Source organism: Argopecten irradians, chromosome 1 (assembly GCF_041381155.1).
Source record: "Argopecten irradians isolate NY chromosome 1, Ai_NY, whole genome shotgun sequence".
NCBI classification, from domain to species: Eukaryota; Metazoa; Mollusca; class Bivalvia; order Pectinida; family Pectinidae; genus Argopecten; species Argopecten irradians.
This window is the reverse complement of record NC_091134.1, coordinates 66,718,752-66,744,411: the sequence shown is the minus strand read 5'-3', so window position 1 is coordinate 66,744,411 and position 25,660 is coordinate 66,718,752. Positions and strand designations below refer to the sequence as shown.

General features: G+C 35.3%; 1 protein-coding gene and 1 long non-coding RNA gene across 3 annotated transcripts in view; one reads left to right on the top strand and one right to left on the bottom strand.

The window, feature by feature from the left end:
* LOC138309486 (small subunit processome component 20 homolog) overlaps positions 1–25,660 on the top strand; it is a 114,689-nt gene that overhangs the window by 7,597 nt on the left and 81,432 nt on the right. The window contains exons 10-20 of the mRNA XM_069250732.1: positions 895–1,056; positions 19,588–19,743; positions 20,151–20,285; positions 20,468–20,551; positions 21,340–21,515; positions 21,787–21,903; positions 22,074–22,174; positions 22,612–22,720; positions 23,183–23,333; positions 23,531–23,596; positions 23,743–23,892. Of these exons, the coding sequence (XP_069106833.1) occupies positions 895–1,056; positions 19,588–19,743; positions 20,151–20,285; positions 20,468–20,551; positions 21,340–21,515; positions 21,787–21,903; positions 22,074–22,174; positions 22,612–22,720; positions 23,183–23,333; positions 23,531–23,596; positions 23,743–23,892 (1,407 nt within the window). The remainder of the gene's footprint in view (positions 1–894; positions 1,057–19,587; positions 19,744–20,150; positions 20,286–20,467; positions 20,552–21,339; positions 21,516–21,786; positions 21,904–22,073; positions 22,175–22,611; positions 22,721–23,182; positions 23,334–23,530; positions 23,597–23,742; positions 23,893–25,660) is intronic.
* Positions 8,863–13,274, bottom strand: LOC138306014 (uncharacterized). 2 transcript variants are annotated; one of them, XR_011205763.1, is made up of 4 exons: positions 10,788–13,274; positions 10,023–10,102; positions 9,367–9,487; positions 8,863–9,069 (listed from the first exon to the last, which is right to left on the bottom strand). It is a non-coding gene; the product is annotated as an uncharacterized lncRNA (long non-coding RNA). The 2 variants fall into 2 exon arrangements; XR_011205758.1 differs by lacking the exon at positions 10,788–13,274 and having other exon boundaries at positions 10,023–10,781.

Genomic DNA, 25,660 nt, shown 5'->3' with positions numbered 1-25,660 from the left:
AGCTTAGCTCAGGTAACGTATAAACCTGTGTAGAAAATGACATGAGGTCGATCTGGATCATGTCAATTTCTGGCTAGACTTTTTAAAATTTAATTTGGGTCATGACTGTGTTCTCCCATATCACTTGTATTTTGCCACAAAATGTGATATAAATTAAAGCAGTGTCAGAGGCCATGTCAGTAATAAAGCCGCCATGATGTGAATGTTTATATCAAGATCGGTTCAGTACATCACAGGGCATATATATGTGAAGAGGTGTCACAGTGCATTCGTATAGCAGACGCAAAAATACTCCATGCAGAATTTTCAAGCACATTCTGGCCTCGTGGAAAAAAAACCCAAAATAGATTAAAACATTATGTTTATTTTTAAAAGACCATTTCAGAAATACTGCTGAATTAATAACATTTTGATTTCAAACCTAGAAATATCTGTATTATCTATGAATAATAAAACAGCCTAATCATCATTTATCTATAGATACATGTATATGTTTCTGTAAAAAAATCATTAATCATATTTTCTTATAAAACAATGTTGTTAATTGAATTAGTTAATTTTTCCAGAAGTTAAAAATTTAATATTTGATTATTAATTGTAGTTAAATTAATATATTTTTAAACTTATTTTTCTACATTTTCTCTACTTAATATTTAGAAACATAATATTCATATTTACTTTGTAAAACATAATTTATGCTATTGGTAATAAAGTGCAGCTTGTACAAATATCTGAATATAACTGAATTTAAGAAGATTAATGGTGACCCTTAAGTTTAATATTTTAACTCTCAGGAATTTGATTTGACCCTCAGGATTTTAGAACCAAGGGTCACTGACTCTATACGATTTTTACCCTACTGGCTGCCCTGATTACTCAGTGTTTCTGTTTTAGATTTTCCCAATACTACTGTCCAAACTTGGCCATTGTCAGCATGTGAAGAAGGTCAAAGTCTTACCATGGCGACTTGCAGAAGAATGTATGTCCCAGTGTTTCCGCTCAATGGCAGAAAATATTGACAAGGATCATTTTGAGGATGCATGGAGAATCTTATTGGTAAATATACTCTAAGATTGGCTGAGGAATGAAGATACCTTTGTAAACCTTTAGTAATGGTAGTTAGTATGGGGTAACATTTCAACATTGATTTGTTATATAGAAGAAATTGAAACTACCAAATTGTTTTCAGTAAAAAATAACAAGAGTTAAAACTGTTTGGATTGTTATATGTATTTAATCTAAATGAACAGTGGAACTTCCCTAAACCGATCATGGTCGATGCATAGAATTTTGGTCGGTTTAGAGAGGGTTCGGTTTGGAGAAGTGAACCAAATATTGATCATTATGATCCGGATTTAATTGATCGGAAGTCTACACTATACTGTACTGCCTGTATGCCTAGTATTTGTAATAACCGACCGATATTGATTGTTAATGTGAATGCGTTATCACAAAACAGTGGGTTTTTTTTTGTCAAATCTACAGCCGAACTTCGGCTGTATCCCCTAGCCTAAAAATGCCTTATTTTCCCAATTTTGAAGTCAAATTTCCCAATAAAAACAGATCAAATGCAGTGACATCATATCCTATGGCTATAGATATTGACTTATCTGATCTAGGTTAGAGGGGATACATATCCTATGAATATAGATACTGACTGATCTGACATAGGTTAGGGGGGATACATATCCTATGGCTATACATACTGACTGATCTGACATAGGTTAGGGGGGATACATATCCTATGGCTATACATACTGACTGATCTGACATAGGTTATGGGGGGATACATATCCTATGACTATAGATACTGACTGATCTGACATAGGTTAGGGGGGATACATATCCTATGGCTATATATACTGACTGATCTGACATAGATAAGGGGGGATACATATCCTATGGCTATAGATATTGACTGATCTGACATAGGTAAGGGGGGATACATATCCTATGGCTATACATACTGACTGATCTGACATAGGTTAGAGGGGATACATATCCTATGACTATAGATACTGACTGATCTGACATAGGTTAGGGGGATACATATCCTATGGCTATAGATATTGACTTATCTGATCTAGGTTAGGGGGGATACATATCCTATGGCTATATATACTGACTGATCTGACATAGATAAGGGGGGATACATATCCTATGGCTATAGATATTGACTGATCTGACATAGGTAAGGGGGGATACATATCCTATGGCTATACATACTGACTGATCTGACATAGGTTAGAGGGGATACATATCCTATGGCTATACATACTGACTGATCTGACATACCGTATTTTCCGGAGTATAAGCCGCTACTTTTTTCCCTGAAAATCGGGAGTGCGGCATATACACCAGTGCGACTTATCTGTGGACGAAAACCAAAATCTGACGATGTTTTGGCATTATTACGTCGTGATTCACATGTGAAAATCGTAAGTTTTACTCGCCAGTTTTTTAAAGTTATACATCGAACAAATCACTGTAAAAGTGTTTAAAAGATAAAATATGCAATGAAAATATATTAACGATGAAAATGATTACATATCAGATGGATATTCATTCGTAAAATTGTTTAATTCAAGGAAAATCCGCCGACTGAAACGTGTTTGTTTACTAGCGCAACACAATAGCGGTTTAGTAAAGTTATACATCGAAAATATCACTGTAAAAGTGTTTAAACGATATAATATGTGATGAAAATATAATAAAGATAAAAATAATAACGTACCAGATACATGTTCAATCGTAAAATTGTTTAATTCATGGAAAATCGGCCGACTGAAGCGTGGTTGTTTACAGTCACAACACAATGGCGGACTGATTTCGCTATCGATTTGCTGCAGGATCGTTACCAAGAAAATAATAACTAAAACGTCAAAAACCATCAAATAGCAAACAATAAGTTAAATATATTATTTAAATATTATTTGAGTGAAAGAAATGTCCGCAGACAGGGAAAAAACAATCTTCTGAATGACTGCTAAATATAACTTGCACACGTGTTACACACACGGTCAACATGTGTATTTCTCAGAATCCTTTCGCTGTGACTTCAATGAAATAATCGGCAGTCAAGTTTATAGTGTGAATTACATGTAATATAGAACATTATAGCGATGTTTAAAAAGCACCAAACAGTCGTATAAAACATCATTTAATCGATCTCTGCAGCGGCAAACACCACGAAAATCATATCCGGAAGTTTACAAAAATAAGGCTTCGGTGAATTGCATCATGGGATGGCAAGTTGAGAGAGAGAACACTCTAAACGAAGTCAATTTTAGGTTAATGATAGTCTTGATAATAAAGTAATCCTATACACATCAATATAATTAATACGCGAAGTATATCAAAATAGATATAAAAGAAAATCGTATGCATAATGAGGAAAGTATTTTAACCGGCATGTTGAAATATGAGAGAGAGTAAGCGTGAATTCGTACGGCCACCATGTTTGTTTACACACAAGAAGTCTTACGTAATGGCAGAGTAAACAACGAACAGAAACATGACCAAATCAATTTTGCTAAAGATATTTACATCATTGTGAGTTTTATTTGTTATACATTTACAGAACAAGTTTACAGACAGTTTTCGTGATTCTAATCGATCGATAAGCATTACCGTGCTTCATTAGAGATCGATCGTTTACACAGAGGGTTGCGTGGGTGCATGGGCCTAACTTTTGGTTGCGGCTTATGTAACGGTGCGTCTTATGTGTGTACAAAACCTGAAAAAATCGTAAAAAAGGCCTCTGCGGCTTGTACACAGGTGCGACTTATTGTCCGGAAAATACGGTAGGTTAGGGGGGATACATATCCTATGGCTATATATATTGACTTATCGGATACAGAATAGGGGGGATACTACATATCATATGGCTATAGATATTGACTTATCTGATCTAGGTTAGGGGGGATACATATCCTGTGACTATAGATACTGACTGATCTGACATAGGTTAGGGGGAATACATATCCTATGGCTATACATACTGACTGATCTGACATAGGTTTGGGGGATACATATCCTATGGCTATAGATATTGACTTATCTGATCTAGGTTAGGGGGGGATACATATCCTATGACTATAGATACTGACTTATCTGACATAGGTTAGAGGGGATACATATCCTATGACTATAGATACTGACTGATCTGACATAGGTTAGGGGGGATACATATCTTATGGCTATACATACTGACTGATCTGACATAGGTTAGGGGGGATACATATCCTATGGCTATATATATTGACTTATCTGACATAGATTAGGGGTATACATATCCTATGGCTATAGATATTGACTTATCTGATACAGAATAGGGGGGATACATATCCTATGGCTATAGATATTGGCTTATCTGATCTAGGTTAGGGGGGATACATATCCTATGACTATAGATACTGACTGATCTGACTTAGGTTAGGGGGGATACATATCCTATGGCTATACATACTGACTGATCTGACATAGATAAGGGGGGATACATATCCTATGGCTATAGATATTGACTGATCTGACATAGGTAAGGGGGGATACATATCCTATGGCTATACATACTGACTGATCTGACATAGGTTAGAGGGGATACATATCCTATGACTATAGATACTGACTGATCTGACATAGGTTAGGGGGATACATATCCTATGGCTATAGATATTGACTTATCTGATCTAGGTTAGGGGGGATACATATCCTATGGCTATATATACTGACTGATCTGACATAGATAAGGGGGGATACATATCCTATGGCTATAGATATTGACTGATCTGACATAGGTAAGGGGGGATACATATCCTATGGCTATAGATATTGACTGATCTGACATAGGTTAGGGGGGATACATATCCTATGGCTATACATACTGACTGATCTGACATAGGTTAGGGGGGATACATATCCTATGGCTATACATATTGACTTATCTGACATAGGTTAGGGGGGATACTACATATCATATGGCTATAGATATTGACTTATCTGATCTAGGTTAGGGGGGATACATATCCTGTGACTATAGATACTGACTGATCTGACATAGGTTAGGGGGAATACATATCCTATGGCTATACATACTGACTGATCTGACATAGGTTTGGGGGATACATATCCTATGGCTATAGATATTGACTTATCTGACATAGGTTAGGGGGATACATATCCTATGGCTATAGATATTGACTTATCTGATCTAGGTTAGGGGGGATACATATCCTATGACTATAGATACTGACTTATCTGACATAGGTTAGAGGGGATACATATCCTATGACTATAGATACTGACTGATCTGACATAGGTTAGGGGGGATACATATCGTATGGCTATACATACTGACTGATCTGACATAGGTTAGGGGGGATACATATCCTATGGCTATATATATTGACTTATCTGACATAGATTAGGGGTATACATATCCTATGGCTATAGATATTGACTTATCTGATACAGAATAGGGGGGATACATATCCTATGGCTATAGATATTGGCTTATCTGATCTAGGTTAGGGGGGATACATATCCTATGACTATAGATACTGACTGATCTGACTTAGGTTAGGGGGGATACATATCCTATGGCTATACATACTGACTGATCTGACATAGGTTAGGGGGGATACATATCCTATGACTATAGATACTGACTGATCTGACATAGGTTAGGGGGGATACATATCCTGTGGCTATACATACTGACTGATCTGACATAGGTTAGGGGGGATACATATCCTATGGCTATAGATATTGACTTATCTAATACAGAATAGGAGATTTCAGAAAAGATGGCGTGACATCACAGAAAGTTTACATCCGGGTCCTCAAAGGTACAAAAACACGGTATGGCGACTAATAAAAACAATAACAGATACGTACATCCCTGATACACAATCGATACGTTGACAAAAGTATACACTTTCATACTTGCAAATTCTGATTTCAAAATAGTTTCTTATTGTTTCAGAGGTTACAGACATTTATATTTACAATTGTTTATTGCTAAATATATTTGTTTAGATTTAATGTTGAAGCCAGCTTGCGAAGCGGTGCCGGGCCGTCACACGTACCCGCTTTTTGTTCACACGTAGAAATCCATGTTGTGAAAAAGTTATGAATAGATAATTGATTTCAATGTATCATATTTCTGTTATACACGAAAAATCTGTTCATAACACTATTTAATATAAATATAACGAAATGTGAACCACCTGGTCAGACCACGGCCGCTCGTGCATGGCTTCGCTGGTAGATCACCTCGGGCAACAGCCGATAGTTGGGAAATTAATAATATTTATACGTAATTACCAACACATATCTCAATAAGTACTTGTAAAATATATATATTTCGTTATTTCCCATGTATATATTATTTTAAATGAATGGTATAAACCACCGTTACACATAAATGAAGATATACATGTATGTGTACGTAGACATACAGTATGGCTGCCGATATCTCGAAAAATAAAATAGTGAAATCGTTCAATTTCATGAGTTTATTTTTTATTTTTTTAATCACTTTTATTCCATGTGCCGTTATGTGAAGTCCCAGATTGAGGTGATATTACTTTTAAATAATTTGAATACATGTTAGATAGACTACATTTAGATTTATGAATATAGCTACAATGTAGATCGTAATTACTATAAATGCCGACCAGGACACATTGCGTACGGCTTTGAGAATTCTAAAATACTCAAAGTTTTGTTTAAAAATATGATAAAAAGTAACTATTAAATGACTCATTTGAATGTTATAAACTAAATTCCAAAATTTCTAACGAAAAAGTTAACCAGAATACATAATTTTGTGACTATGAAAAATGACGAAATTCGGGATCTCGGCAGTACTGTACGTAATGGCTGCAGTGCGCTTGGGGTATCTACGAAGGCAAATTTTAATTTGGTCATAATCACACATTGTAAGGTGTTTTACCAAGTAAGACTTAGAAAACAGTAATTGCTTATTAAAATATCAGTATAATATTTTGGGAAACTTGGAATTAAATTTGTAGTTTCTGTCAATTTTGTAACTTCTGTCAATGTTTATACGTAGGTCTAATGGCGACCGCGTTTTTTTCTCGTGGCGGTAGAAAATGGAGTATAAACGGAGTAAAATGTATATAATACCAGATGTTTATATCTAAATATTATTGTTAAATATTTTTATTTACCCTTTTTATAATTAAAATAACGCAATAGTTCTCGGATTGTCGTACTATTTATTACAATAAAATGTAAACAAACATCGCAAGCGGCTGTTTTCCCTCTATGTTTATGTGTAGATATACGGAGTTGTACCTTTGAGCGCCCGGATGTACCTTTGTGTGACGTCATCGCCATCTTTTCTGAAATCTCCTATAGGGGGGATACATATCCTATGACTATAGATACTGACTGATCTGACATAGGTTAGGGGGGATACATATCCTATGGCTATATATATTGACTTATCTGATATAGGTTAGGGGGGATACATATCCTATGGCTATAGATATTGACTTATCTGATATAGGTTAGGGGGATACATATCCTACGGCTATAGATACTGACCTATCTGACGTAGATTAGGGGTTATACTTGTCCTACGACTATAGATAATTGTCTTATCTAATATAGGTTTGTGAAATACTTAAAACATGACTATATATATATTGACTATAGTTTATCCAATACAATGAAATTCATGACGAGAATAATTCGTATAAATGCCCATACCGAAATAAAGTGCAAAAAAAGTACACTAAAAAAAGGTAAAAAAAAAAGCATGCTTTTTTGACTCAATTTGGAACCGAACTTACCTCCCGGTTCCAAAATGAGTCAAAAAAAGTACAAAAGTACTAAAACAGGCTCATAAAAGCATGCTTTTAGTACACTCTATTGTTTTACACCATACAGAAAAAGTACAAAAAAAGTACTCTGTGGGGGAAAAAAGTACAAAAAAAACACACATGACCGTGGCATGTGTACTTTTTTGTACTTTTTTTCATCCAGAAAAAGTACTAAAAAAGTACAGTACTTTAATAGTACTTTTGAAGGTAGGCCAAAAAGTACTAAAATAGTACAAAAAGTACAAAAAAAGTACTCTATGAGGGGAAAAAGTACAAAAAAAAGCACACTGTGTACTTTTTTTGACCTTTTTTCATCTAGAAAAAGTTTTTTGACTTTTTTTTTATCCAAAAAAATACTAAAAAAGTACAGTACTTTTATAGTACTTTTATAGGTAGGCCAAAAAGTACTAAAACAGTACAAAAAGTACAAAAAAAAGTACAAAAAAAAGTACAAAAAAAAAGCACACAGTGTACTTTTTTTTACCTTTTCTTTTGTCTAGAAAAAGTACAAAAAAAGTACAGTACTTTTTTAGTACTTTTCTATTTAGACCAAAAGGTACTAAAACAGTACAAAAAAAGTACAGTACTTTTTTAGTACTTTTTAACAAGCTCAAAACTAATTATAAACTGTATGAAAAATTTACACTGATGTTGGTGGAAAAGTACCAAAATAATTAAGAATACAATATGAAAACCCAGGTGTACTCTTTCACTAATTTCAAATACTATGATAGAAATCTTATTTATTGATGGTTATAGGTGCCTCAGCTCACCTAGATGGACCTATTAGTATCTCTTATAACACAGAAAAAGTTTAGCAATGTTTTTTCTTAAATGAAGATGCAATTCAAGGTTGGTTTTTTTGTTCAAATAGACTTGTCTTAGCTATATAGTTAGTGCAGTGTTTTTTATGTGACACACAATCCAACCAAGATGGACCCACACATCAAGTTTAAAGAAAGTACCTGGACATGGTAATGCACAGAAGAAACAAATAAATTAAGGGCCACACTTTGTTCAATATTTACAACACAGCATTGTATTCAGAGATAAAACATCTGTAAATTGCTGAATATTGGCATCAGGTTTTGTCTCAATGTTGTCTACAATATAAATTTCAATATGTCCATGCAATGAAATCCTGTCCAAATCTTTTCCCCTTGATCAGTGCAAGTCCATTACATGCTGTTTTTCATTCCATTTTCCTGGCAGTGAAAGCCTGAAAAAAGACAAAGACTTGTGCTGGAACAATAATGTTTGATGGATATATTAAAATGTCTTATTTTTTTGTTAGGCTCAAATAAATCTTTGCTTTAATTTTATACCATGCCATGTGTATATGTAACAACGTAAATTCCTCCATTTATTTTTCGAAGCATTCGCCTATATGAACGTACAATGAAGCCAGATACACTCCATACAGGATTACTGAGTTTTAGTGTCTAAAATGGCATCCATATTTTTACATAATTGCTAGTAATAGCAATCTGCAACCAGGATAGATTGAAATATTTACCTGTAAAAGTGGCTTGATGACAGCTGTGGATTTTCAGTCTTTTTGATGAGGTGCATTCATTTTCAGTCATCAGCTATTCATTTGTTTTTGTTGACTGTTTCTTCTTCATAATTACTGTATTCTGAAAAGAAAAGAAATAGGATGTGCAATATGGATAGTATGAATGCATATGGTACAATAGTATACTCATAAAAAGTTCGCACATGGCTAGATTAATTAATCAAAAATCAATTTATAGAACTAAATTATTTTAGTGTTTTTATGTACGCATGGCGCAGCGCCGTGCCCTTTTTACCTGACGCCATGCCTCGATCTATAACCCAGCCCTGTTTGTCCCCAGTACAGTTTTACTAAACTACCAAAATACCAGGTAGTCGCTTGATAATTATGTAAACAAAAGAGGTGTGACCACTCCCTGACCCCTGATCAACACCCCAGTGACCCTAATGCCATTCTGATAAATGACATTTTTCTCAGAGTGTTAATTCACTTAAATTGTAAGTCTCAATGAAATATTACTTAACAAAAAAGGAATGCAAAGGTTATGTTTAGATGGTAAAATAACTTTTTTTATAATGTTCATACATTGTGTATATCAGTCATCTTAAAATATTTAAATATTCACATGTTACCACCATCCTTTTATTAATATTTACCTGTTTAAATTAGGCATATTAATGTTATGTCTTTAACCAGTCTGCCCTCGATCATTATCACACACTGATCTGCAATTTGCCTGAAAGGAAAAATATGAGGTTATATATACATGACCTGATTGTATGGAAACACATGTATGAATGTGTATACACATTTAGATTTAATTGCAGGACTTAATTGACTGATGGACAGCAAAATGTAAATATGATAGGATTACATCATTGAAATATCATACCTGCTTGTCAAAAAAATGTCGTGAAAACAACGATATAATTGAATATGAGCATCCAAATCACACTCACATATTTAAGTTAATAATGCTATTTCATTAACCATGTTTTCAAGAAAACAAATATTATTTCCCAATCTAATTAATCATGATGAATAAAGTAAAGTTTAAAAAAAAAAAACATAAAATAAATTATGTACCACAAAACGAAATTGTGGGCGATAATGAAGTGAAAATGATATGGAAAGTTCCATAGTTTTTTAATAAAACTTGTGTCCAGATACAATTTGTTGGATGTTGAATTGATTTATAACATTTAAACCCCCCTGCCGGGTAAATTTTCTTGTGATTTGAAATTGGAAATGATGTTGAAATTTACAACTGAACGGCAATGAAATAATTGCCAAACCCATTCAAAAAGAAAGCACAGCTATGTAAACAAAAAATGATGTCTAACTTATTTCATAAACTGGGTGTTTTAATTGCATCCAAATGCTTTCAGAACGAAGTAAACAAGTAAGAGAAATGAACTTACTGTAACTCCATCCTCCATCGGTACTGTGTTCACCAGCTAGAGTTTGAGGAGATCGATGGTATTGTAACAATAAACAAAAAATAAATAACCTCGTGTCTCTGTGCAAACATCCTACCTTCTTTCGATGTTGGCCCAGCAGCCAGTTATATTTGTTTGTTTACATTCTGCAATCAACCAATATTGTTCCTATGTCAGATCAACGACCTCCCTGATTGTGTCCAATCACAAACCCGCCTGTTCGCAGACGACTGCCTCCTTTATAGGAAGATAAGATCGCACAACGACCATGTTTTACAACAAGACCTTAAACACCTGGAAACCTGGGCTAACACATGGGGTATGAAGTTTAACGCTAAGAAATGCTACATCCTAAGTATTAAACAAAAGACCACTCACTTCTACAACTTGGACAATACCATCCTCCAACAGGTGCGATCAAATCCATACTTAGGTATTACCATCTCTGAGGACATGAAATGGCACCAACATATAACCAACATATCCAAAAGAGCAAACTCCACCCTCGGCTTCTTAAGAAGGAACCTACGCAGCTGTCCACAATCTAGTAGGCGTAGCGCATATGTTGGATTAGTAAGACCAATATTAGAGTACGGATCAATAGTATGGGACCCATATTACCAAAACGACATCAATACCCTAGAGCATATACAGCACCGTGCAGCAAGATTCATCGCGGGAGACTATAGATCCAACAACACAGGCTGTGTAACAACAATGCTCAACAAGCTGGACCTACCACCATTAGAGGTCAGACGTCGACACAACAGACTCGTATATCTATACAGGGTCGTGGAGGGGTTAGTGCCAACTATAACTCCATCAGATTACCTTATACCAAAAAAACAGGGAAAACAAATTACTGCTAAGAACCTATGTGACTTTAATTCCGTCAACATCGTTCACAGATCAATATGTAACAACGACAGAGGCTTCAGAGTTAAATCGCCAAAGACTGACCAATACAAGAACTCATTCTTCACTAGAACTATACTAGATTGGAACCACCTGGAAAATAGTGTAGTTCATTGCAGCAGTATCGAGGCATTCAGATCAGCACTCAAAACGCGCTACTAACCAATTCTGCGCTCTCTCACCCGCCGCAAAATTACCAGTATTGGGATATAGCGGTGTAACAGATACAGATACAGATCAGCTGACAGACGTAAACAAATATGGCCGCCAGCCAGCTATTTCACATTTTGTGTTTCCCGCTCAAATAATCACGTGACAAACACATGTGGGGCCGCTTACGTCTTTCACAAAGGAATGCTGTACTATAATATTTCTAAACAAAATCTTTCAATTCCTCACGTTTTATTATTAATTTAGGACAATGAATAAAAAACGCAAACAAATGAACTGGTGTACTGATAAATCCACATTTAGTTGCTGTATTACAAACAGACACCTGTGGGCCTCTTACGTGATTCAAAAGAATGTTGTACGATCTTATCGTCTAAACCAAACCTCTTAACTCCTAAATTTTTGTTGAGAGTTTGTGATAATATATCAAAACAGAAAATATATGAACTATTATATTAATAAATCCACCTTTTGACGGGAGGTGTAAAACAATTTATAATCACGACAACAGAGTATTTGTAATAAGAACCATTTCCGGCATGTCGTGAAAAGATCGAGATTTTTATATAAAAAAAGATAAACAAAACCCCTGTTTTGGAATGGTTTGGAGGAACTTTTTAAAGTATCAATTTCATCGTTGTGATGCTGGAAAGATTATATAGTCACAAGCTATTTATCATCGTATATAAGACCATATGTCTGACCAGAAACATCCAGGCCTACGTAAACATGAGCCGTGAGTGTTTTGTTGGTTAGCCTACTATGATGTCGAGTCGGTGTAAACAAATGAGTTGATAAATTCCATTGACAAATTCATCTATGATAGCTTGTATTTCCTTTTACATATAAATCAGATCGATAGCATATTTACGTCAACAGTGTGTGCAACAGAGTATCCCCGGCATGTCTATTTGTTTTGGTTAGTTTGTTGAGATTTTATACTGAAACCATTTAATCATTATATGAGGATGGAAATACTTTCAAAAACTATTTATTATCGTATGGGACCATGAGTCTGACCCAGGGGAGAGTTTTGTTAGGTCAGGGCAGAACGACTAATGTACATGTGTTGGCTTGTTTACCTGGTTGTAAATCGTTATTGTGTGTGACACCACTGGTCAGAGACAGGCGATTTGGGTGTCGGTGTGCATGTGACTGTGGATAATTAAGACTCTAATTTTAATGCATCTTATGCTGATCACATAGGCATTGGTTTTATGTAACATATATGTACATGGGCCTAGTGTATACTACTACATTTTAACTCATTTAGAGAGAAAGGGAATTGGAAACACATTTCAATAATATTTTAAGGTGAACACTTATATAAACACATTTCAACAATATTTTAAGGTGAACACTTAAGTGATTAGAAATAATTTAAACATTTATGGTAAAGAAATGAAAATAAAAACTTAACATTAAGAATGTAAAATTATTCAAAACATCATCTGCAACATTCACTTATTAAATAAACATCTTAATTACCGGTAGTTGAATTATATTTCTTTCTAATGTTCAGTTGTAAACAATTTTTAATAAAATATTTAATTTTGTTAAAAAAAACTCACCCTAAAAAAAATTTGAGTAGAAAAAAAATCAAAATAAAAGTACACTGAAATGGTGATGTTATGAAAAATTCTAAGTCCCAAAAAAGTACAAAAATAGTACACAACATTTTTCATACTCTGTGAAAAATTTTAAGTCCAAAAAAAGTACAAAAAAAGTACTCTGAACATTTCCCATTCATCCTGTGAAAAATTCTAAGTCCAAAAAAAGTACAAAAAAAGTACTCTGAACATTTCTCATACCATGTGAATAATTCTCAGTCCAAGAAAAGTACAAAAAAAGTACTCTGCAAAATGACTAAGTCCCAGAAAATTACAAAAAAAGTACTCTGCAGAATGTTTAAGTCCAGAAAAGTACAAAAAAAAGTACTCTGCAAAATTTCAGAGTCCAAAAAAAGTACAAAAAAAGTACTCTGCAAAATTTCAGAGTCCAAAAAAAGTACAAAAAAAAGTACTCTGCCCTGATGGTGTGTCCAGAAAAAGTACCAAAAGAGCATGCTTTTTTTGTACTTTTTAGAAAAAGTACTAAAATATGTCACTAAAAGCATCATAAAAGCATGCTTTATTTCGGTATGGGTGACTTATAATGATATTTATTAAATCATTATTCTTGATTTATTAATTCTAATTAATCTCATACCTGGTAATTTTATTGAAAAAAATCATGTCTTTGCGGCTGTCTAAATGGGTCTTTAACATAAATTGTCTTATTTCCATTAAGAGTTCTGGTTTTTTTTGATATTTTCATTAATTTATTCATATCAACCATCATTAAAGAAGGAAATAGAAACAAGATAAGTTATTGGTTAGATATTTGGTAAAAAGATGCAATTTGGACGCTTTGATCCTTTACAGTTGCATGCAGACATGTATGATATCCACTATTAAGTATCAATACAGCTGACATAGAAATTCCATGACATTTTTAGATCAAATTATTTCTTTATTTAAAGTCAATTAAGATCAATAGATCAATGCAGAAAAATGTGTGGCTACTAAACATTTAATTCACCATTTGAAATATTTCTTTAGTATAAACAAAGTACTAGTGCAAAAGTTAAGTAATATATAGCACAGAAGTTTTTAGTAATATAATTAAAACACATGATTTTTCCATCATGATACCATAAATGTAAACTTTATAGTGATATTAATAGCTGTATCAGATTGCATACCTATACCATTTATGATTAAATTACGTTCATGGATACACTTACTGATTTGTATAATTTGATATTTACTTAATTCTTTTAAATTTAGGGTGCTTTAAAGGATGCCGTTGAATGTATGAGAAATATATAATCTTGGACTCGTAGTTCCTGTTACTTTTATATCCTGTTCCTAAATAATAAAAAAATCAATATATTTTTGTCAATGATTTAAACTTAAGAAAATTTTCAGATAATGAAATATTGAAATGAAATGTACATCTTCTTTCACTAACTTTCAAAGTTTCTCAGGAGATTTCTATGGAAAATATATAACTTGCTGTCCAAATCATAAAATAAAACATGTTTATAGTGGTGTTTTTAGAAGAATCATTTCTAAAGTTAATAAGAATTATTTATAATATATCTTATTCCAAAAATGGCCTTGATCATGACATCTTTTTTATCTACTTATTTTTTTTTAATTGTAAAAACTACTAGGACAGAAAAAAATTAAGTATATATGAGCTATTATTTTTTTATCACAATTAATTATTTCTCACTCAGAAATTCAATTGTTTTCAATTTTGTTTACAATTGTAAACATACTGTATATATCTATAGCTATTAAAACTTGTATGGTATGTTCGCGCCGAAAAAAAAGAAAAGAAAATTTTTCTCTATCGAAAAGTGACAATTTCTTATATTGACTCATATGGACTTTGATCTGCTTATTTATTTATGCATGTTAAATTTATGATATAATAAAAATACTTACAAGTACATGCTGTGGCCATTTTCTCTTATCTGTTGGACTTTGAAGAAACTCGATGTATTGATTAATCACTTCTATTTCCATGTTGCCAGCTTCAGGTTCTTCTCAGCAATGACTTTTAGTTGTAATTGTATTGTTTTACCTGATCCTAATACCTACCTGTGTTAACAGGTAATGTTTAAAACAACATTCTGCCACCCAAGACAGTTTCCCATCTAACTATCATGAGTGTAGGACAAAAGCCCCCCTGGACAAAAGCCCCCCCGGACATAAGCCCCTAGGACAAAAGCCCCTCCGGACAAAAGCCCCTTAGGATAAAAGCCCCTCCGGACAAAAGCCCCTTCTTTATAAAATAATGTATTTTTTCTTATTTCTATTTTTTTAGATATTTATTTGCTATTTGATACATTTGGGTATTATCAGAGAAGAGTGTCAAACATAATAAAAAAGCATAATTATGATGTGATCATTTGAATTCTTTTAATTTTTGAGTTATTGATATCAAAGAAAGAATAAAAAAACATGTATACATAGACATTAGAATGTTATATATACAAGAAACCATTAATGTTTACTTTATCATAACACACCTACCAGGCTAACAGCTTGATGTTTGCATTGATTATTAGCTCACCTGGCCCGAAGGGCCGGTGAGCTTATGTTATGGCGCGGCGTCCGTCGTCCGTCCGTCCGTCCGTCCGTCCGTCCGTCCGTCCGTCCGTCGTCCGTCCGTCCGTCGTCCGTCCGTCAACATTTCCTTTAAATCGCTACTAGTCATAGAGTTCTGGATGGATTGTAACCAAATTTGGCCAGAAACATCCTTGGGGGAAGGGGAACAGAACTTGTATAAATTTTGGCTCTGACCCCCAGGGGGCAGGAGGGGCGGGGCCCAATAGGGGTAATAGAGGTAAATCCTATAAATCGCTACTTGTCCTAGAGTTCTGCATGGATTTGAACCAAATTTGGCCAGAAACATCCTTGGGGGAAGGGGAACAGAACTTGTATAAATTTTGGCTCTGACCCCCAGGGGGCAGGAGGGGCGGGGCCCAATAGGGGTAATAGAGGTAAATCCTATAAATCGCTACTTGTCCTAGAGTTCTGCATGGATTGTAACCAAATTTGGCCAGAAACATCCTTGGGGGAAGGGGAACAGAACTTGTATAGATTTTGGCTCTGACCCCCAGGGGGCAGGAGGGGCGGGGCCCAATAGGGGTAATAGAGGTAAATCCTATAAATCGCTACTTGTCCTAGAGTTCTGCATGGATTTGAACCAAATTTGGCCAGAAACATCCTTGGGGGAAGGGGAACAGAACTTGTATAAATTTTGGCTCTGACCCCCAGGGGGCAGGAGGGGCGGGGCCCAATATGGGTAATAGAGGTAAATCCTATAAATCGCTACTTGTCCTAGAGTTCTGCATGGATTGTAACCAAATTTGGCCAGAAACATCCTTGGGGGAAGGGGAACAGAACTTGTATAAATTTTGGCTCTGACCCCCAGGGGGCAGGAGGGGCGGGGCCCAATAGGGGTAATAGAGGTAAATCCTATAAATCGCTACTTGTCCTAGAGTTCTGCATGGATTGTAACCAAATTTGGCCAGAAACATCCTTGGCGGAAGGGGAACAGAACTTGTATAAATTTTGGCTCTGACCCCATGGGGGCAGGACGGGCGGGGCCCAATAGGGGTAATAGAGGTAAATCGTATATATCGCTACTTGTCCTAGAGTTCTGCATGGATTGTAACCAAATTTGGCTAGAAACATCCTTGGGGGAAGGGGAACAGAACTTGTGTAAATTTTGGCTCTGACCCTCAGGGGGCAGGAGGGGCGGGGCCCAATAGGGGTAATAGAGGTAAATCCTATAAATCGCTACTTGTCCTAGAGTTCTGCATGGATTGTAACCAAATTTGGCCAGAAACATCCTTGGGGGAAGGGGAACAGAACTTGTATAAATTTTGGCTCTGACCCCCAGGGGGCAGGAGGGGCGGGGCCCAATAGGGGTAATAGAGGTAAATCCTATAAATCGCTACTTGTCCTAGAGTTCTGCATGGATTGTAACCAAATTTGGCCACAAACATCCTTGGGGGAAGGGGAACAGAACTTGTATAAATTTTGGCATTGACCCCCCCGGGGGCAGGAAGGGCGGGGCCCAATAGGGGAAATAGAGGTAAATCCTAAAAAATTCTACTTGTCTTAGAGTTCTGCATGGATTGTAACCAAATTTGGCCAGAAACATCCTTGGGGTTAACAGAATTCGTATAAATTTTGGCTTTGACCCCCCTGGAGGAGAAAGAGTGGGCCCAATAGGGGAATTAGAGGTAAATATCCAAATTTCTTCAGAAAAGAAACAATGAACTTATATTCAGAACATTACTTGGCATTACAAACCAGGTGAGCGATACAGGCCCTCTGGGCCTCTTGTATATAGATAATTAGGAAAGTATGTCATAGCCGCATGTCAACAGTGCCCTCAGGTGATACCAGGGTATTGTTTTCTTTTAATTGATATACTTTTCAATCAATGTCAATAATTATTGTTTATTTCAACAATGTTATGAGTCTGCATGCTGTTTAAAAATATACATTATTCAGTTTTACTGGAAAATAAAAAAAAAATATAAGAAACAAACAAGCATTGATAAAACCAGCAATTTTAAATATGTATTTTGCAAATACATTTCTTTTCAAACTTTTTCCTTTTGAATTTTACTAGTATGCAAATTTTGAGATTTTTTTCTGGGGGGGGGGGGATACTTATCCTATGGGGGGGATACATATCCTATGGCCACATTTTGTATCCGGATACTTATCCTATGGCCTGTTTTAGTACCCGGATACATATCCTATGGGGGATACAAATCCCACATGACACCGGAATCCGGTTTCCGGAATTCAGGAATTTAGAAAAAAAATTTAATAGAGAAACGAAAAAAAAAAGTTTTAAATATGCAAATAGTGCTGCAAATTAATTGTTTTATTTTTCTTCTAATAATAGAAGAAAAATATCTTGTGAAATAGCATTAGAAATGTTTATTAGATAATTCTAAAGTTTTTGATTTTCAATTTTCTAGTAAGTACAGTACTGCGATAAAAATATGGTATTTTTGGGGGCAAGTGGAATTTAATTTTTGCAATTGCAAGTGAATTATTGGACTCTACTTGCCCGTAGCAAGTGATTTTGAAATTTTTTTTACTCCCCTGAAATTTTCCCCAATTGTTTCCAAATTCCAAGTTGTTTACCCAATTGAAAAGGTATGGGCTGTTGAAATAGTAAGTGAAAAAAACACTGCAAAAGAGGGAATCGTAAGTTCAAAACGGATAACAACAAGCTTGACTTTTTTACCGCTTATAGATGTAGATAGTTGCCTGAATGTTGTTGGGGATGTTCTCGTCTGTACTAACCTACATACGGCTGATCGCTTCTGGTTACGTCAAGAATCAAATTAATTAAATATGGTTTAATTACACGATGATCAGTCGATTCCGGTCATTATATGACATGGTCATTTTCTAAAACAATACATGGCTTCAACTTCTTCATACAGATAATTTACGTTATCCAACAACTACATATATAACCCGTGTGAGACTCTCAAAATTGAATAAGAAACTTTCTTTTTATTACTAGCTCTGCTTGTTTTCCTACAGTAAACAAACCGTCAGTGCATGTGGTAGACCTTTGATAATATCTATACAATAGACATGATTAAATAATTAACACTAACATCTGTGGTATAATTACCATGTACATATACCTATAGCTTTCACACCTGTATACATGCCCCAGGACATAGCATGCAACAACTATATGGATTCATGTACGTATGTATGTCATGGTCGGTTGATCAGACCTCAATACAAGTTATCGGTGTCGCTCAGATAAGGCCGGGGGATTAAAATAACTAGGGGGGGGGGGGAAGAATCAGCTAGCCTATTCTTTCCCCGGGGAAACTTTTAGCTAGCTGATTCTTTCCCTGGGGAAACTTTCAGCAGGGGGGAAAGAATTGGCTGCTACAGGTGCTACGGGGGAATTCATTTCGTACATGACATCCATGTTCAGTTTCTAGAGGTGATCGGTATTGAGAAGGTTCGGTTTCGGGAAGTTACACTGTATGTTAAACCTTGACCTTGTATGACCTACTCACCTGGTTATAACCATGTATGACCCTAATGACGTAGCTTTGATAATCCTTTAACTTGTATTCCAGACATCCATTACATCTGTGTACCAGTTCTGGTTGGACCCAAACTGTCCAGATAAAGCCAAGGCAGCCAAACATCTTGCTCGCTTACTCAGACTGACTCAGATCTGGCTGAACCATGCTAATGGAGTTATCATCCGCAGTCATGACAGCATTGCCATGGTAACTATATGTTATACTTAACACATGATCGATTGCATAGAAACATGCATATTCATTAATGGGAGGAAATACATTCTGTTTGTTACTATAAAAATATACTAGATAATAGAATGCACCGTTTCTATACTGGGACAACTGACTCTAGCCTAACAGCATACTATCATTAGATAGGGGATACTCTTACTTGTCTGGCCTAGCACAAGGTCATAAACAACTTAAACAAATGTTCAGATATACTGTAAACCAACTTCATTTTTGCGCCGATTTAATGATGATTAGAATATGTGATTGAGACCTCTTTTTCTACTTTACCTGTATTTGAAACATTTTTTTGGTTTCTTATTGTTCATGAAACATGTTTATTAAAGGTGATTGTGTTTATATGTTGTCTACACCGCTTTTGCCAGACGTTGTTACCAATACTGAAGGGAGCATGTCTGCCAGTCTCTGTCGGTGAGGAGCTTGTGACCACAGTGTCCACCTTCCTCCTACAAGGTCACTCGCGAACGGCCATAGCCAGGACAGCCAAACTGGTGTCCTCTGTAAGTAATACAACAATGGACATGTAGAGTGTTGTGTGATCTGGATCATAAAAGATGATAGATTGTCTAATCATCTAATTTTTGTGTAAAACAAAACTAATGCAGCCTTTGTATATTGAAATATATCAATTATCATTTAAACTTTTTTAAAGGAACAAACATACAAATACCTTTACTTGCAGGTTTACAAAACTTCATACCAGACAGAGATGTTGTTTAAATTCACCACAACCATGCTTAAAAGCAAGCTGCCAATATTTGAAAAGGTGAGACGATTTTGTGTGTTTTTTTTTCTTTTAATTTTCTTAATCAATCCTAATGTTTTTGGCTTGTATGTATGGTGTCTGGATATTACTACTTTATGTGTGCAAGATATAATGTCACTAATTCATGTGCACAAATGTTCTGATGTCACTGGTTTATGTGTACATATGTCCTGATGTCACTAAATGTATAAGTACAATGTTCTAATGTAACTGGTTTATGTGTACAGGCATCGTTGGTGACCCACGGTTGATTGCACTACACAACGCTCCACTTATCACCCGTGGGACAGCTCGATCTCAGAGCACCACTTTGATGACGTCACTCTTTTAATAGAAACCAATCAACATAACTCTTTTGAAATGAAAACTCTTCAGTTTGGAAGGAGACTATTTATGGATATCGATGTTGTTTATGCACAGCTTCTGTGAAGTGAATGTTACCTCCAATCTCATTGGCTAAAATATTGGCAGGAAAATCTGTCGGGGCCAATCAGATAGCACTTGATGAAAGCGGTGCTCTGAGATTGAGCTGTCCCACGGGTGATAAGTGTAGCTTAGTGTAGTGCAATCAACCGTGGATCACCAACAATGGTGTACAGGATGCACTGATGTAACTGGTTTATGTGCACAGAATGTCCTGATGTCAGTGATGTATGTATACATTTGTTCTGATGTCAGTGATTAATGTGTACAGGATGTCCTGATGTCAGTGATGTATATGTATAAATGTTCTGATGTCACTGATTTATGTGTACAAATGTTCTGATGTCACTGATTTATGTGTACAGGATGTGCTGATGTCACTAAATGAGTTTTGTCTGGGTGTCCTGGAGGATGAAGTGTCGAGGGACCAGGTCCTCAGTCTATATACCCAGATCCTCCTCCATAAAACCACACTCCCTAGCAACAAACAGGACCTTAGTAACCTCCAGGTATACCCACTGGACTTTGGACTTTCTGGAAGGTTTGTAAATATGGTTAGATTTCATTAGTCATCAATAGTTTAATTTTCTAATTTGCCTTCTGCATATGCCAGAAATGTCTGGTCATGTTCCTGCCATGAAATGGGGGTCACAGACTGTCATCTGTGTCTGTATTAATTTGTCCTATTGTATAGCATTCTGTCATATCTCAATTTTATAGAGACCGGTACATTTATGTCTTACAGACATTTATAGTCATAGTTGATATTATCAACATTGGGTTGTTCAGTAAAATGTAAGGAATACTTTCAGACCTAAGTTCCTGGAATTGCTTACGAAGACCATCAATGCTGCAGATAATAAAACTTTAAAGGCTGAGAAACATCGGAGTCCTATCTGGTCAGCTGTGGTGTGTCTGCCTCATGTTTGGTAAGTATAACGTTGATGTCTTTGTTTACTACTGGACAGCAAATATGGTTCTTTAATTTTTAAGGTATCTTCAAAATCAATTAAAATCCTAGAGATATGATTGAAGCAGTTTACCAGGTCATATACAGAGGGTGCTAGGTCTTCCTATAATATGTTTTGTTGATTCTCAGGCCTACTGACCATGCTAGGAGTGAGAGGATAACTTGTCTAACTAAACTGATGGGAAACATTGTAGCACACATAGAGAACAGTGATGACGAGGGGTCTACAGGTATGGCATGTGTTAAACTTGATCATGGAGTCAAAATGGTCATATTGTTATCAGTAAAACATTTTAACCTTCTTACTCAACTTTAATTTGTAAATACAGTGCTTTCTTTGAAAATAACAGGTATTTTTTTAAACACCTTTGAATGTAATAGATTTGTTGATGAGATATTAAACAACCATATGGATTTTCCCCTTCGATATCTGGAAGGCGCATTAAGCTTAAATTTTCACATCCAGCTTTCAGATGAACGGGAAAAAATTTAAATTGCATTGAACGTAGTTTTAAAACTAAAACTTTTTATAGCAAGTCTTAAATTGCACTCGGTAATTTTCTGAATATTTTGGTGTTTTTTCTTCAGATATGCAAAATATTCCATTCATGGTATTCTGAATTATAACTGATTATGACATTCATAGTGTGTTTTGTTTTTGTAACAGATGAGTCCCTATTCCTCTACTACAGTATAATGGTGGCCTTGACCTACCTGTATGAGGATGGTGACCTCTGTGAGAAGTTACCTGTATCACAGATAACTGAACTACTCAGGTAAGCTGTAATGTGACCTCTACTATTGATGACATCTGAACTCTCTGACTCCTGACCTCTGACTTCTGTGAGATAAAATATTAGAGCAAAGTAAAGAATTAAAGTTAAAGTGTATGACCATTTCGGCTTTCAAACTTTTTTGTAAACAGGTTTTGAAATTAATAAATAATGTACATTAAACCACCCAATTGTGGTTTTATGTTGTATTATGATATTTGTGTTCTAAACTCACATGAAAAAAAAAAGGTTTGCATAACTTTGGCTTTTTATACTCAACTTACATCAAGATTTTACTGTAAGTTAAGAGTTTCAACTATTCAATTAATACACAAAATACAAAACTTGGGAATATATGTATATCTACAAGTTCCTATTTTGTACATGTCCTTGCCAAGAGTTTTTATTTATAGAGACATGCACCTATTCCAATGTGTACTCCATAATCAATATGTTTGGTTGTAGGTGTCACTCCACCAATATCCACATGCTGACTGCTGCCAACTTGTACCTGATGCAGGCGTCTGTGGCCGGGATATCTTCTGTCCTTGAGGAGGAGATTCTTCTGGAAGTGTTCCCTTGTCTACAGGACAACCTCACATCATGGAACTCACATGTAAGTACTTACTGAAATATTGGAAGGGAATTTAAAACACATCAGTTTAGCAAATTTTGTGTGAGAATCAATGCTTTTGTAGTAAGTCTCTTTTTCTTTATTGAAGGCTTAACTCAATGTAGGAATGGATAGGTGAGAGAAAGGTCTCAGATTTTGGAGTGCTTAAATAAAAAATTGTGAAAAATTGTTATTTTCAGATACGCACCATGAGTCTTCAAATCCTGACTCATTTTACAGTACGGTTACCATCAATAGAAGGATTCGTAAGTATCATACTGTATAGCAAATTCTGAAAATTGATTGATATTTTGGTTTTATTTCATTACAGAACTTTTAAATTTATAATAAAAATCTTTTGTGCAGAATTTAGCAGAAATGTATGGACACTTTAATTTTTTTGTAATTGCAGGAAGCAGATCGTGATAGCGTATTTCAAACATGTCTGAATGCAGAGTTAGTTCCCCTGAGTGTACAGGACTACAGACAGCGTTTGTTGTACCTACAACGACTAGATTACAGTAACGTCCAAAATGCCTTACCCCAGGGGCCTTTTACAAAGGTAACTCTCACTTAATTTATCAACTTCAGAAAGTAATTCCCTCTCACTGAATTTATCAACTTTAGAAAATAATCCCCTCTCACTGAATTTATCAACTTCAGAAAGTAATCCCATCTCACTGAATTATCAACTTTAGAAAATAATCCCCTCTCACTGAATTTATCAAATAACTTCAGAAAGTAATCCCCTCTCACTGAATTGATCAACTTCAGAAAGGAATCCCCTCTCAATGAATTTATCAACTTCAGAAAGTAATCCCTTCTCACTGAATTTATCAACTTCAGAAAGTAATTCCCTCTCACTGAATTTATCAACTTCAGAAAGTAATCCCCTCTCACTGAATTTATCAACTTTAGAAAATAATCCCCTCTTACCGAATTTATCAAATAACTTCAGAAAGTAATCCCCTCTCACTGAATTTATCAACTTTAGAAAGTAATTCCCTCTCACTGAATTTATCAACTTCAGAAAGTAATTCCCTCTCACTGAATTTATCAACTTCAGAAAGTAATCCCCTCTCACTGAATTTATCAACTTTAGAAAATAATCCCCTCTTACCGAATTTATCAAATAACTTCAGAAAGTAATCCTCTCTCACTGAATTTATCAACTTTAGAAAGTAATCTCCTCTCACTGAATTTATCAACTTCACACATAACACAACTAATAACAAATATCACCAGTTTTACATTCACTTTGACTGGTGGTCACTTCCATGTGTAGGAAGTGTAAGGGAATTTTGTTTTGAATTATTGACTTGAAAGGTGCGTGTTAAGCCTCTGTGTGAATGCTGCATGTTTTGAATAGAATATGATGTCAATGTATCATATCATAACTTACTCCTGTAATGACAAAGTTTCGATTGGCAATATTAAGGTATATTCCTGCATTGAAATTTATGACATTTGGTGCTGTGTAAACTGTTTTCTCTGAAAAAAAATAAGCTTTTCATTAATTATCACCCGCCCAACGAAGTTTGCGGGGGATATACAAATGGGTTCCGTCCGTCCGTCCGTACGAATGGTTTCCGGAGCATAACTCTAAAACTAGTAGAGATATTTCCACGAAACTTCATAGACACATTGTTCTTATGGTCTAGTAGTGCCTTTTGCTATTTTAAGGTTTTCACTTTTTGTATTTTTTTCTGTAACCATGGAAACATTGCTGAAATGGCAGATTTTTGTGTAAGAATCATTTCGGAGCACAACTCTAAAACCAGCAGAGATGTTTCCATGAAACTTCATAGACACATTGTTCTTATGGTCTAGTAGTGCCTTTTGCTATTTTTAGGTTTTCATTTTTTGCACTTTTTCCGTAACCATGGAAACATTGCTGAAAATATCATATTTTTGTACCAGGTTCGTTTCCGCAGCATAACTGGAAAACTGGTTGAGATATATGCACGGAACTCCATAGGCACATAAGTCTTATGGTCTAGTAGTGCTTTTTGCTATTTTAAGGTTTTCACTTTTTGTACTTTTTTCTGTAACCATGGAAACATTGCTGAAATGGCAGATTTTTGTGTAAGAATCGTTTCCGGAGCACAACTCTAAAACCCCAGAGATATTTCCATGAAACTTCATAGACACATTGTTCTTATGGTCTAGTAGTGCCTTTTGCTATTTTCAGGTTTTCATTTTTGCACTTTTTCCGTAACCATGGAAACATTGCTGAAAATATCATATTTTTGTACCAGGTTCGTTTCCGCAGCATAACTGGAAAACTGGTTGAGATATATGCACGGAACTCCATAGGCACATTAGTCTTA